This window comes from Pundamilia nyererei, unplaced genomic scaffold (assembly GCF_000239375.1).
Source record: "Pundamilia nyererei isolate P.nyererei 1_Seehausen unplaced genomic scaffold, PunNye1.0 scaffold00117, whole genome shotgun sequence".
Taxonomy (NCBI): domain Eukaryota; kingdom Metazoa; phylum Chordata; class Actinopteri; order Cichliformes; family Cichlidae; genus Pundamilia; species Pundamilia nyererei.
The window spans coordinates 1,579,246-1,591,873 of NW_005187518.1; the positions used below are offsets into that span (position 1 = coordinate 1,579,246).

The 12,628-nt window shown below is 40.7% G+C and overlaps 1 protein-coding gene across 7 annotated transcripts in view; it reads left to right on the top strand.

The window, feature by feature from the left end:
* Positions 1-12,628, top strand: part of LOC102196565 (muscleblind-like protein 1) — a 70,481-nt gene that overhangs the window by 16,057 nt on the left and 41,796 nt on the right. For all 7 annotated transcript variants that reach the window (XM_005742175.2, XM_013913153.1, XM_005742174.2 and 4 more), the window contains one exon: positions 9,319-10,329. In XM_005742175.2, the coding sequence (XP_005742232.1) occupies positions 10,156-10,329 (174 nt within the window). In that variant the 5' untranslated portion in view covers positions 9,319-10,155. The remainder of the gene's footprint in view (positions 1-9,318; positions 10,330-12,628) is intronic.

Below are 12,628 nucleotides of genomic sequence, written 5' to 3' on the forward strand. Positions count from 1 at the left end.
TGTGGTTGCTCGTTTTCCTTTTGTTTTGCTTTGTTCATTTGTCTCTTTTAATTCTATTTTGTTGTACTTTTTCAACATGTTCAAAATAAAGATTCAATCAATCAATCAATCAATAATAACGAATGTAATAGTTAATCTAATAGCAAATAATAAAAGTGAAAAAAAAAGTTCAGTGATCATAGGAAGTCCCCAGCAGACTTGGCTTATAGAGTTACCTTATCCAGCCCTAACTCTAAGCTATATCAAAAAGGAAAGTTTTTAAGTGTAATCTTAAAAGTAGAGAGGGTGTTTGTCTCCAAAATCCAAACTTAAGAGGCCTGAAAGCTAAAGGCTCTGCCTCCCATTTAACTTTTAAATATCCTACGAACCACAAGTAAGCCAGCAGTCTGAGAGCGAGGTACTATCAGGTCTTTAAAATAAGATTTGACCTGATTATTCAAGACCTTATAGTATGTGAGGACTTTTAAATGTGATTGTTAGTTTAACAGAGAGGCGATGAAGAGAAGCTAATATGGGAAAAATATACTCTCTCTTTCCATTCCCTGTCAGCATTCTCACTGCAGAACTGCAGATCATCTGAAGGCAACAATCCATTTTTTGTTGTCACTGTGACATTTGATGTTTTCATATAGAGGAAATTAGTTTCCTCTCTAATTAGGACTGCATGTAAACCTTCAATATAACTTGTATTCAGAAAACAAAATCCCTCATGCAATATTTCAAAACAGGTCAGAAACGACACCATTAATCAAGTGTGTTAAGTCATAGCACATAAAATTTCAATTTTGCAGCACAGTGTATCTGTTATTTCCATTATTAAAATGTATTTAAATAGTATGCACCATTCTGGGGGAGGAAATAACCAAACCAACTTTTGAAACTGCTTGAATAGATGTGTGGTTTAAAGACCAGACCAGTGTTGCCTCACTGCAAGAAGGTCCTGAGTTCGGTTCCACCACCTGGCCTTTCTGTGTGGAGTTTGCATGTTCTCCCTTTGTTTGTTTGGGTTCTTTCCGGAAACTATGGCCTCCTCCCACAGTCCACAGACATGCAGTTAGTGGTCATTCCAAATTAGGTGTGAATGTGAGGTGGGAATCTGAGTGCGAGTGGTTGTTAGACTTATGACAAACTGGCAACTTGTCCAGGGTGTACACTGCCTCTTGCCATATGGTAGCTGGGATTGGCTCCCTAAAAAGGATAAGCGGAAGAGAATGTATAGATGCTGAAATGCTGTTGTATTAAATTAAAGAACTCTGTCAACATGTATCGTAAGAAGTAAAATGACAGAAATCTGTAAGTTAATAACTTTGTCTAAAACTTTTATATCAAAAAGTTGCAGTTACCAGTCCAAAATCGATGTCCTTCACATCCAATGGTCCTTATTGGAGTCTTTGCCGGGCCGATTCTGGCTCCCGGACCTTATGCTTGACACTCCTGCGGCAAAGCTATATGCATATATACAGGCGTTGTCTCCTGCCGTTGCGCTACCCCTGCTCCTAACCACTGCAGCCTCATTAATGGACAGCCCAGTGGCCGTTCCCGATGTCACAGTGTCATTTGAAAACTCTGTGTCTTTCCCTTATATTGCTATGATATGAGGCTGGACCTGACACCATTAGCCACTTTGTCCTTGCTTTAAGCATGGTTTATCTAGTTGCCGTGGCGATGGTGACCTTGCAGCACATTACTGGTGGTACTGCAGCATAAGGTGTTGTGTGAACAAGGAATGAGTATAGAGACAGCGAGAAGGAGAGATAGAGGGGGCTGAGACAGTGGGCGAATAAAACGAGGACAGCTACTATTAAAAGACTAGCCACGTTCACAGAGTTGTTTATGTCACATGATACTGCGAGTGCAACTTAGCAGAAGGCGAGCAGATTTGTTTGAAGAATAAAGACTTGGGGAGAGAAAAATAAGTGAAACACTGAAGCATGCATGTGTAAAGAAACAGAAAAGGAGAACAGGTGGAGATTAGGGTACGAGAAATGAAGAGAGATGAGAAATGTTGAAATGATATCACAGCAGAATGCCAGGCGTGCTTTTTAAAACTCTGCTTTTTGCCCTCCCAGCTTTCCCCTTTGATTCCTCCTCTTGCGTACCTGCCAGTTCACACCTTGATTTTCCTGTCTTACTACCAGACACCGACCTCTGTCTCTTACAGACTTGTACTAATTGCTCCTGTTTGCCTCTTATCAATCCCTTTCCAGCTTCTAGCCTTTTCCTGTCACCACCTTTGGTCTCCTTTACTCTATTTGTCTCTCGCAGCCTCCCCACCCCATACAGGCTCTCCCTGATGTGACTATAAGTATAAAGGGCAGCTCAGGTCGTTTATAGATGATATCCTGGTCAGCCGGTGATGCGGTGTAATATGAAGCGTCCAGCATCTGCTTTTTGCTGCTGCTGCAGTCAGCGCCCTTTAACCTCTCACATTACTGAATTTCCCCTTCTCTTTTTTCCCAGTCCTCGCCTCTTACGCCACCAACTTCTTCCTTAATACCTGCAGTGTAAACTTACTGAACAATTAAATTGGAGCCAGAAGATAAAAATCCCTGTTTCTAACCTGCTGTATTCCCAAAATCCAGAGAGAAAGAGCATAAAAAACAGATTCTGAACTCTTGGCTGAATTTGTAACACTTAAAGAGTGGCTGAACCATCAACTTACTGCATGAACACACAAGACTTTTCAAATGCTAGACAGCAACTCCGAAGGCACTTTAATAGATCAGAGTTTATCCTGTGACTCTCTTGGGGAGTTATGTTTTCAAGCATATTATTTTCTCTTAGTTTCCAGCAAGCTTCTGTTTCTCAGTGAACTGTGTTTGGTAGATCATCCGTAGGAAATCAAACATGAAGGAACCTGCTTTCTAGCTTTCTTTTCTTCACCTTTGGTTTTATTTTTTTTTCCCCTTTTCTGGAAGTCATTCAAAGTGAATAAATGACTCAGATCTCTGGCCTGCATTCACAAAAATCTTCCTCATTCTTCCTCTTTTTGTCTGTTCTTTACTCTCAGATGCAGGGCTGCATGTTGCTTCAGTTAACAGCTCAGTTTCATGTGTGTTATGCTCAACAGTCCAAATTAATATTATGGTATGCAACTATATAAAAAATAACACTGACATCATTCTGAGCAACTAATGTATAATTAGTTATATCTATGCTACAAATGGCAGTGTTGTTTTTCTGTTTGGCCTGTCTTTCTGTTTTATTGGCTGGCTTGCCATTTTGGCTCAGACATCCTGACCAACTCCTGATTTAAGTCTCATGACATTTTACGTGGACATTCATGGTGCCCAGAGGATGAACCCTGCTGACTTTTTCAGTGGTGCCACCTGCAGTGTGACATTTGCATTTTTATGTGAAATGCCACAACTGCTAGTTGATATTGGTGTGCAGCTCAGAATGACTTACAAAAAATTTGGTGATCTTTTCATTCAATTCTAGCTAATAGTGGATAAGTCTCTACTACTACCAATAGCTACTTAACAAATTAATCTTTTTGCTACATGAATATTTTCAGGTTTTTGTAGCCTACCTTGAGTTTTTCATGTGTGAGCAGGCTGTGGTTGCATGCAGATAAAAGCTGCGTGTGGCAAGCAAATTGGATATAGCGTCCAGAAACCATGAGCTGTAACTTTTTATTACCTTCTTGTTCTTTATCTGGATGTGGAAACAATGACCAGAGGACAAAAATGGAAATCTTGACTCAAATATTTGGATAACAGAAAGCCACAAAAACATTGGCTGTTGTCCCCAGAGGCAAATTAGGCTGAGTCGCTCATGGGGTCACAGATTTCTCAATTTTGAGCATTACATGCAGCTTCTCACAGACATAACATGATATTATTTTTGTTGAGTCTTATTTTTGTTCAAAGAAGTTGCCAAATCAGTGTTACCTTTGCAATATTATAAAGGTGTTGCAGATATGTTAATAAGAGGGTCTTAGTAGTCAGTACTTCCACAGCAGGGGTGTCACTCTGAGCTAAATCAGTGTGTTTTTCCTGGTCAGTTGTCATATGCATGAAATAATGTAGAGTTGGGCCAAATGAATGGCACCGTTTTACCAGACAGATTAACACAAGATCAGATGGCTCTCTTTAAACGAGGAGATACGTGAACCCTGGTGACACTCGGCATTACAGTCTGCTTTGTGCTGACCGCATGTCAACAGCTGGGGTTGGCCTGGAATGAGACAGAATATTCAGCCAATATTTTATTCTTTTTAATGAACTCTATGTGTGTGTGTGTGTGTGTGTGTGTGTGTGTAGGGGTGCATGTGTCTGTTTGGGGTTTGAAGAAATCGGGGTGTTTTGTGGGAGTGTAACATCCCCAGGTTTCTGCACTCCAACTTATTACTTTGGCTAGTTGATCTGATGGTGTAATAATATCTTCTGCCTCAGGCTATGGGAAATGGCCACATGCATTATTCACACGTGGTAAGATGTTTATTGATGACTTCTTTATTTATATATTTCCTCTGTGCCAGAGTCATTTCTCACATTTGTTACCTCTTAGTTTTAATCCCGCTTTGAGGTGAGAGTCGACTAAGGTGCCTCACTCCCTCCCCCATGTGGAACTGGCACTAATAATGCATGTAAACGTGGAGCCCCATTACATCTATATTATTTTGTCATAGCTGTTTCATTTAGGATATTCCAGAACCCGCAGAAAGCATAACTCCTAACAGAAAACTAGCATGCCATTGCCTTAGGACTCAAGGGTAAGTTTGTCTAATCAAATCCATGTACATTCTCTGTTTGTTTTCTTTTTATCCATGCAGCCTTGCAAATGAGGCATATTCCCTTTTATATGAGCATATGCAAGAGTTCAGTGCAACTGAACTGTGGGGTTATGCTCTGATGTCTCATGTCCTTTGTGCTTAGACCAAATAAAACAAGACTTTTAACCAGGAGACCCAGGATCATCCCCCACGTGGGAATATAGTTTTTGATGCACTTCAGTTATGATTCCATTGTTTTGTGTTACATTGTTTACTTAGGTTACAGAAAAGTACAACTGTTGTCCATTTTCTGGTCATGCTGATCAACACTTTGAAAAATTATAAACATAATATAGTGCATGTGAGACATTTACACTTTTGAAACTACTTTTAATAAATGAAAACAATAAAAAATGTTGAAACTTTGAATTTTTAATGTGGATTTTCAAAAACAAAAATGTTATGTGTCCTTTAAAAATGGTGGTAGGAATGCTGCACAGCTATGGTGGTTAACTCATAGGGTATGATTCTGCAATGGAAATGTTTGCAAGGCTTAGGAACTGTCCTATGAAGAACACTGTCCTGTAGTCTGGCAAATCAAGTTTAAATATGACATCATAGCCACTTGGCTCACAGTTCAAATATAATCAGAGCACATGGGATAGCTGGCACAGGCACATACATGTTATATAATACATGTTTTCAGAGAAACGTATGCTGCTTTGTATGAAAGTGAAGGTTTTGCTCTGCAAAGGTTCAAACTGAAAGCGTCTGTATGGCAGCCATAACACGAGACAGATGACTTCTGTAAATACTAAGGAAAGGTACTTTGGTGCCTACTTTGTCACACTGCTTACCATCGGATGCACTAGTGCATCTTTAATAAGAGGAAAGAAGATAATGGCTTTAGTTCGGAGAATTCGAAGCTGTTCGAGGAAAAAAATGATTACACAAATCGTGTAAATGTTAATTACCGGGGCATTTCCTACTATAACTTGTAGATTTGATGATATGTTTTAGACATACAACAGTTTGTTATTCTCATGGGTGAGCTATGGATATCATGCTGTTTTATTAGAATCTGCATTAGTTAGTACCAAGGTTTAATAGGTTTTGTCACGGGGTGTAAACGGACTCACGCGCAGACCAGGGATCCTTGCAAGGAAGACAGTGAATTTATTTACTTTCCCGGGCCCGGGAAAGATCTGTACACAGAAACTCCGGTTAGAAACAGACTGATTGCTCAACGATACAGCGACGAGTAGCACCGTGCTGCCATCTTAAGTAGGGCTCGGGATTGCGACGATAGGCAGCAGGTGTGGAGATAGCAGGTGCGTGGGCCAGGGGCGGGAGCCCATAATGAGCACCGCCCCGGCAGGAGAGAGAGAGAGAGAGAGACAGAGCAAAAACAACAAAAACACATGGTGAGGCACAGGGACCATGACAGGTTTAGAGAGTGTGCTATAAATAAATAGCGTGAATACATACATCAGTACAATAAATTTAAGGTTTACCATCAGTTTCAGCATTGCTGTATTGCCAGACTTCAGGATTATCATTAATTAATTTTAATTCAGTCACAGATGCCGAATGCCTTAATAAAGACTTGAGGTACACTGGATCATCTCCACAGCGGGAAGGGGAAATATAAATCTACAGGATGAGCAACTAATCTCAGTGTGACAAGCATTTTCTTCTATTTTATATGTTTTAGATTCAGCGTTTTAAAATTACAACGGTGGTAATGAGGTAATCTTTTTCAGATGTCCACATTTATATAGCCTGCAAAACAACAAACAAACAAAGACAAACAACAAGTTAAAGTATCATGGATGTGCTTTTTCTAGTTCATCTTCACAATATTTTCGTTTTAGCTCCAGCAGCTACAACGTACCCACGACATTTGCTGCCAAGTCAGTAAGTACCATTTAGTTGGGTCCTTCGATTTTCTGGTTCTTTTTTCCAAAGTCGTTACGAATTCTCTTTCAAGCCTTTGTTTGACCTCGTGATGCTTTGAATTTTAAATCAAGCAGTCAAGATGGGATGGAAGTGCAGACTTTCTGTTTTAATTTAAGGGGTTTAACAAAAGTTCTGCAATAAATGCTTAGGAATTAGAGCCATTTTATACATTTATATCACATATTTAGATGATCAAAAGTAACTGGGCAGACATCATTTTATATCATTTCAAAGAAAATCCTTTGCTGTCAATGAATGTCCAGTCTTGAACCCATGGACATCAGTAATTGCTGTGTTTCCTCTCTGGAGATGCTTTGCAGGCCTTTACTGCACCCACCTTCAGATGCTGCTTGCTTGTGGGTTTCTGCATTTAGTTTTACTTTTAATAATTGAAAAACATGCTCTGATGTACTGAAATCAGGTGACTGATTAGGACACCAAGGAATATATCATGTCTTTGCCTTAAGAAACTCTTGGGTTTCTTGGGAAAACTCTTGGAAAACTCTTGTTAAGGGTTATCCATTTGCACTGTGAAGCACTATCTGACTAGTTTTGCAGCATTTGGCTGAATCTGAGCAGAGAGTATATCCCTGTACACTTCACTGCTCATCCTGCTGCTTTTATCAGCAATCACATGATCTATAAACACTAGTGACTCGATTCCAGTAGCATCCATAACAGTGCCTCCACTGTGTTTGACAGATGTTACAGTATGCTTCAGGTCATAAACCGTTTCTCTCCATCTCTGAGCTTTTCTTCTCCCATCGCTCTGTTAACAGTTAATCTTGATTTCATCTGTCCAAAGAGTTGTTTTTTTTTTTTCGGTGCACGGCTTCCTATTCCTGAATGTAACCGGTGGTTTTCCTGACTTGTTAGTTGTTGATGCTTAATTTGTACTTCCTGTACTTCTGTCTGCATACAGGAAGTGTTGACTCACATCTTGACATGTGTGTCTTAGAGATTTCAGCATAAATAAAAACAATGTTTGAATATATGTTGATACCAGAAAGGTCAGGAAGAAAGAGTGGGTGATGTAGAAGACTAATTTTGGCAAGCAGTAGCCATCTCTCTATTCACTCTGCTGCCACTTGCACATATCCGCGCTGCCCAAAATATCAGCTTTGGGCTGAAAAAGTAGTTCACGAAGTGACTGGCCCAAATAGGAGCAATCAATGCTTGACCAAGTACTTTCATTTTATTATGCTTTTTCCCTTCCTAAGTCATGTACCTCTTCATTTTTCTTCAAACTGTCATTTTTAACTCTTGGCCACATTGCTAGACTACTGATTAAAAATCTGAAAAAAGTTGGTCCTTGATGCTCCTCTACTGTTAAATATCTGGCATCATTAAGGGTTTTTTTGTGACAGCCCAGTGAGATAAATGCTTTGATTTAATACAACCACCTGAGAGTAAGTTTTAAAGTCATGCTTAAGACTTGATATCTATCCACACAGACTTTGGTGAGTTGATTTGCTTGGTTTTTTTCTGACTTAGTTTTCTTCCTCTATACACTTTAAATGCTAATTTAACCCCACTGAAACTATACCATGTTTTGGAGTTAAAGAGGCGTTACCTAATACCAGGAATACATATTTAGGAATAGAGCCTCTGTGTGAATCACAGGCCACGGTGAGATTGACTGAGAGGTCACTCTAAATAAGGTCATTTTGAAGTTACCAGAGGACTCCTATCGAGTTGGATGCTTTATATAAACATCATACCGCTGTTTCATGATAGCACTGTCACAGAAATATTTCATCTCTTAAAGTGTGGGAGACTTAGAAGTGATGTAATCACTGGTGGGATGTAGGTTTTTGGGCACTTCCTGTAAGCTGTTGGAGATTTGAGGGACAGTCATGTTCTTTCAGCAACCACTTTTTCTCAGATGAAATGCTTTAACTATCGCAGAAAAGAGTCTAACAAAAGTAAAACAAAGAAGCACGTCCCAAATATTTCCCTCTTCTGTAGCGACCTTTATCAAGTCATTGCCTCGTTTGTCCTACCCGGCAACCTTCCAGCAGTGATGCTGGGACCGTCTAGCTTGCTGATAGGCTACTTTTAATCTTACTGGGGATGGGCCGATTGTTAAATCACAAATCAATACTTTGATACTTGAGTGCTCGCCATTAGCTGCGTGTAAATACTGGCTGCAGTATTTTAGAGTATAGTTACTTGGTTTTTGTTTATTGTGTTTCTTTTTTTTTCTTTGTATTGTCTTGTTATCGTTCACTTGTCATTCATTATTTTCTGTTTGTTTACGGCGCTAATTCTAAATGTTAATTAATACTGATGCAGACGAAGATGCATAACATAATTGTCCCTCTTCCACTTTCTGTCTCCCCCCTCTCTCTTCTTCATGGTCGACTTTTGAAATAAATTGTCTGTGCCTGAATGCTTGAGCTTTGCTGAGCTTTCCTGTTAGCAATGTGGTGTTTGATTTTCCAGCTGAGAGCCTGGTAGTGTCTGCGAGAGCTACTGTGGGAGAGCGTGCGCGACAAAATGAATGGGAGGCAAGTTCAAATGAGGCTTTGTGTCTGAATCCAATTGTGTGTGTTTGAGAGGAAGAGTATTAGCCTTGTGTTTGTGAGCATGTATGTGCAATAAGCGCTGTTACCCTGATACTCTTCCCTCCTTCTCCACAGAGAGAAGTGCCTTCATTCGCTGACCCCTGTGGCTGTTTGGCTCCGCTGAAGCCGCCTGTGCCTCTGCGCCTGTCCATGTCTGCTGGAGCTGCCAGCCACACCACGAGCACCAGGACTGCCATGATTGCCAGCCTCGTCCGCTGAGGCTGTCTCCACATTACTGACACCTCCCTCCTCCCCTCCATCCCTTCCTCTGTCTGCCAGCCAGACCTCTCTCCACCCATGCCACTCAGCCCTCCTCTGTGGAAGTCAAACACGCCACCTTTCTCCGCAGACAGAGGCCGATACTGAAGACACAGCGTTTTTATCGGCTCGTTTTAGCAGAAGAAGATTGTCTCTTTGCTCTCCCCTCCACCGGCCCCTCTCCCCCTCCTCCTCCTCTCCTGCTTTCTTCTCTCCTCCAGCCATGCATCTTTTCATCATGGGCCAACTCGATCGATAATGTGTTTTGCCATTCATCTCACCTGACAGTTCAGCTGAGGAGCAAGCAAGGCACAGGGAGAACTGGTGTGCATGGTGTGGGTGTTTGAAAGAGAGCGATTACAAAGCAGGTCTCTCTGGCTGTCAGCAGCCTAAGCCCTGGGTGACAGGTGCTGAAGGAGCCCCAAACAAACTCTTAGGATGGGCCACAGGTGGTAGACGACAGCAAGGCCTCTTAGGCTTAAATTCACAGTCAGACCCTGGGGAGAAAACCTGTAAAGTCTGCCTTTTTCCCATGCCCTTTATTTGTACTTTCTCATCATTTGGCTCAGTGTTATTAGAAACATACAGAAATAGACATAACTGCATTTGCTGGATATCTATTACTCTTAATCGACCCCTCCTTCCTGGTTTAAAATGGCGGTGAATGTGACACCGATCCGGGACACAAAGTGGCTGACACTGGAGGTTTGTCGGGAATTCCAGAGAGGAACTTGTTCACGACCAGACAGTGAGTGCAAGTTCGCCCACCCTGCCAAGAGCTGTCAAGTGGAAAATGGCAGAGTCATTGCCTGTTTTGACTCTCTCAAGGTGAGTATGACAAACACCTGTGATGTTCAATCAGCACTGCCCTGTTTTTTTGTTTTTGTGGAGTTTTTATTTTTATTTTTGAGCTTATGCTGCTGACAAGGGTGGTCTGAGAATTTATCAGTTTGTTTAACTCGTCTACAAAATCGACACAAAATATTATTTTATTGCTGTGCTTCTTATGACTACATTTGGTTATACCTTGGCAATAGAATGTATATAGATCTGCATAAATACTTTTAAAAGTATGTTTGTGTGTCAGGGTAAGCTGAGATGAGGCCATAATCACATTAACATCTGTGAATCAGACTCAGAGTTTCCTTTGCAGGCACATAACTCTGGTGCAGGACTGTTGGTTGGCACAAAGTTGCAAAGGATTTTGTGTGATCGTCACATCAACGGGCTGCATGGGAAATAGAGAAGTAGGACAGCATACTGTGTAATTCACGTTTGTATGTAAGTCTGTGGGTATATGTCTGTGTGTGTTATTTTGAGGTCATGCAGCACAGTGGGGTGTTCTCAGAAGGCTCTGTAATTTACTGTCTATTTTTGCCCTGGCACTGAGACAACACACTCCCACTATGCAACTCCTCTCTCCGAGACAGGGGAAGAAAAATCAAACGGCAGAGTGGATGGAAAGAGGGAGGAAAATGGACTGAGCTGAGATGTTGTGAAGAAAACACAAATACATATAATAAGGTATAATAAATGGGGCGAGAATTATTTATCCAATGCTTAAAAGAGATTAAAACGCCCTAGGCGCGAGTAAAGTTTTGATTAGATATTTATGTCGCAGTGTAGCTTGTCACCAAATCTGTTTATAGGCTTTCAACCAATTTTATTTAATACATTTTGCAATAAGCTTAACTGCTTTTGTTGTCAGTGTAAGTGGTACGAAAGGTGGACAGAGGACAAAGGTTTGATTCTGGCGACTGGAGACATTGGAGAGGTTTTGCATCTCGACTCATGAGTGTTAGCTCACGGCAGCTAACCACTGTGGTTGGAGAGTTTTCTGATTTTGAGCCAGTTTTGAGCAGAACTGAATCTAGAGCCATGCTAAGATTAGTGATAATGTTTAATGTGTCTGCTTTACAGCTGCCCCCATCGTTGTTTAGCATGTTAGCATACAAATGTTTGCCAGCTAAACACAAAGTTTAGCTGAGACTGATGGGAATGTTAATACTTTTACAAATAGAACAAAATCAGTCTAAACAATGTTCAGTCCAAACTAGAAACATCTGCTTCTTGGTGATTCTGGAGGAAATCACTAAGAAGACACAAAACTTACCCTACCACCATAGTGTTAGCATAGTTAAAGAATAAACACCTCATCTTGACATTATACTCTGTATATTGAAATGCAGATACTCTAGGGGAACAAATGCCAACATAAACATTTTGATATCTCAGATGTTATTAATTTGATAAGGAGATGCTGACGTAATTTAATTTTTCTTTTGATATAAAACACAGTTTTAAGGAGACAAAGTCAGGTGTGAACTTAGTTAAAGAAAAAGAAGAGAAAATAAGACAGTCAAGGAGGTAAATTTTGATAACACACATATGTAGGTGGAACAGCAGTGCAGTGATTAGCACCGTCTCAAAGCAAGAACGTCCTGGGTTTGGTTCTGCCGGTTTGCTGGGTTCTTCCTCTTGCAATCAAAAAACACGTTAGGTTAAATATGATTCTAAGTGTGACTGTGAGAGCGAATGATTGTTTCTATCCACGCTCTACCCCAATGACAGCTGGGATAGGAATTCAATCGGTTAAGAAAATTGGATGGATGTATTCTTAAATTTGATGCTGCAAAATGTCATAAACACTCATACACATCGAATATGCAGTTCATTTTTTATTTGATCAACATTAACGAGATTGGGTGTAAAGGCTGTCCAGTGGCTGAGAGCCAAACATGATGGCTGAGAGGTTGTTTTGCATCGAAAGATCATAAAAGTGAACGTACACGGGATAAACACAAGACAAATGTACAACATGCACACACATGCCTCTAACTGCTTTTTCATTACTTCATATGTTTTATATGTGCTGAATGCAGAGCTATCGGTGAGGTACATCTCTATATTTTGGCTCCAGTGGGCACAATCGTTCTGGATCCTAGAGCTCTGTGTACTCTCTTGTGCACGTCTTGTAATTTGTCCCCTATCTGATTGGCAAGCAGGGTGTTATTCTGTGTAACTGGAGACTTGAGCTGAGAGTTAGTCAAGCAGTGCAGGCCTTGGTTTATACCTGGGGATGGATTTCTTGTTAAGCCAGGCACTGTGTTATTACAGTTATGGGCTG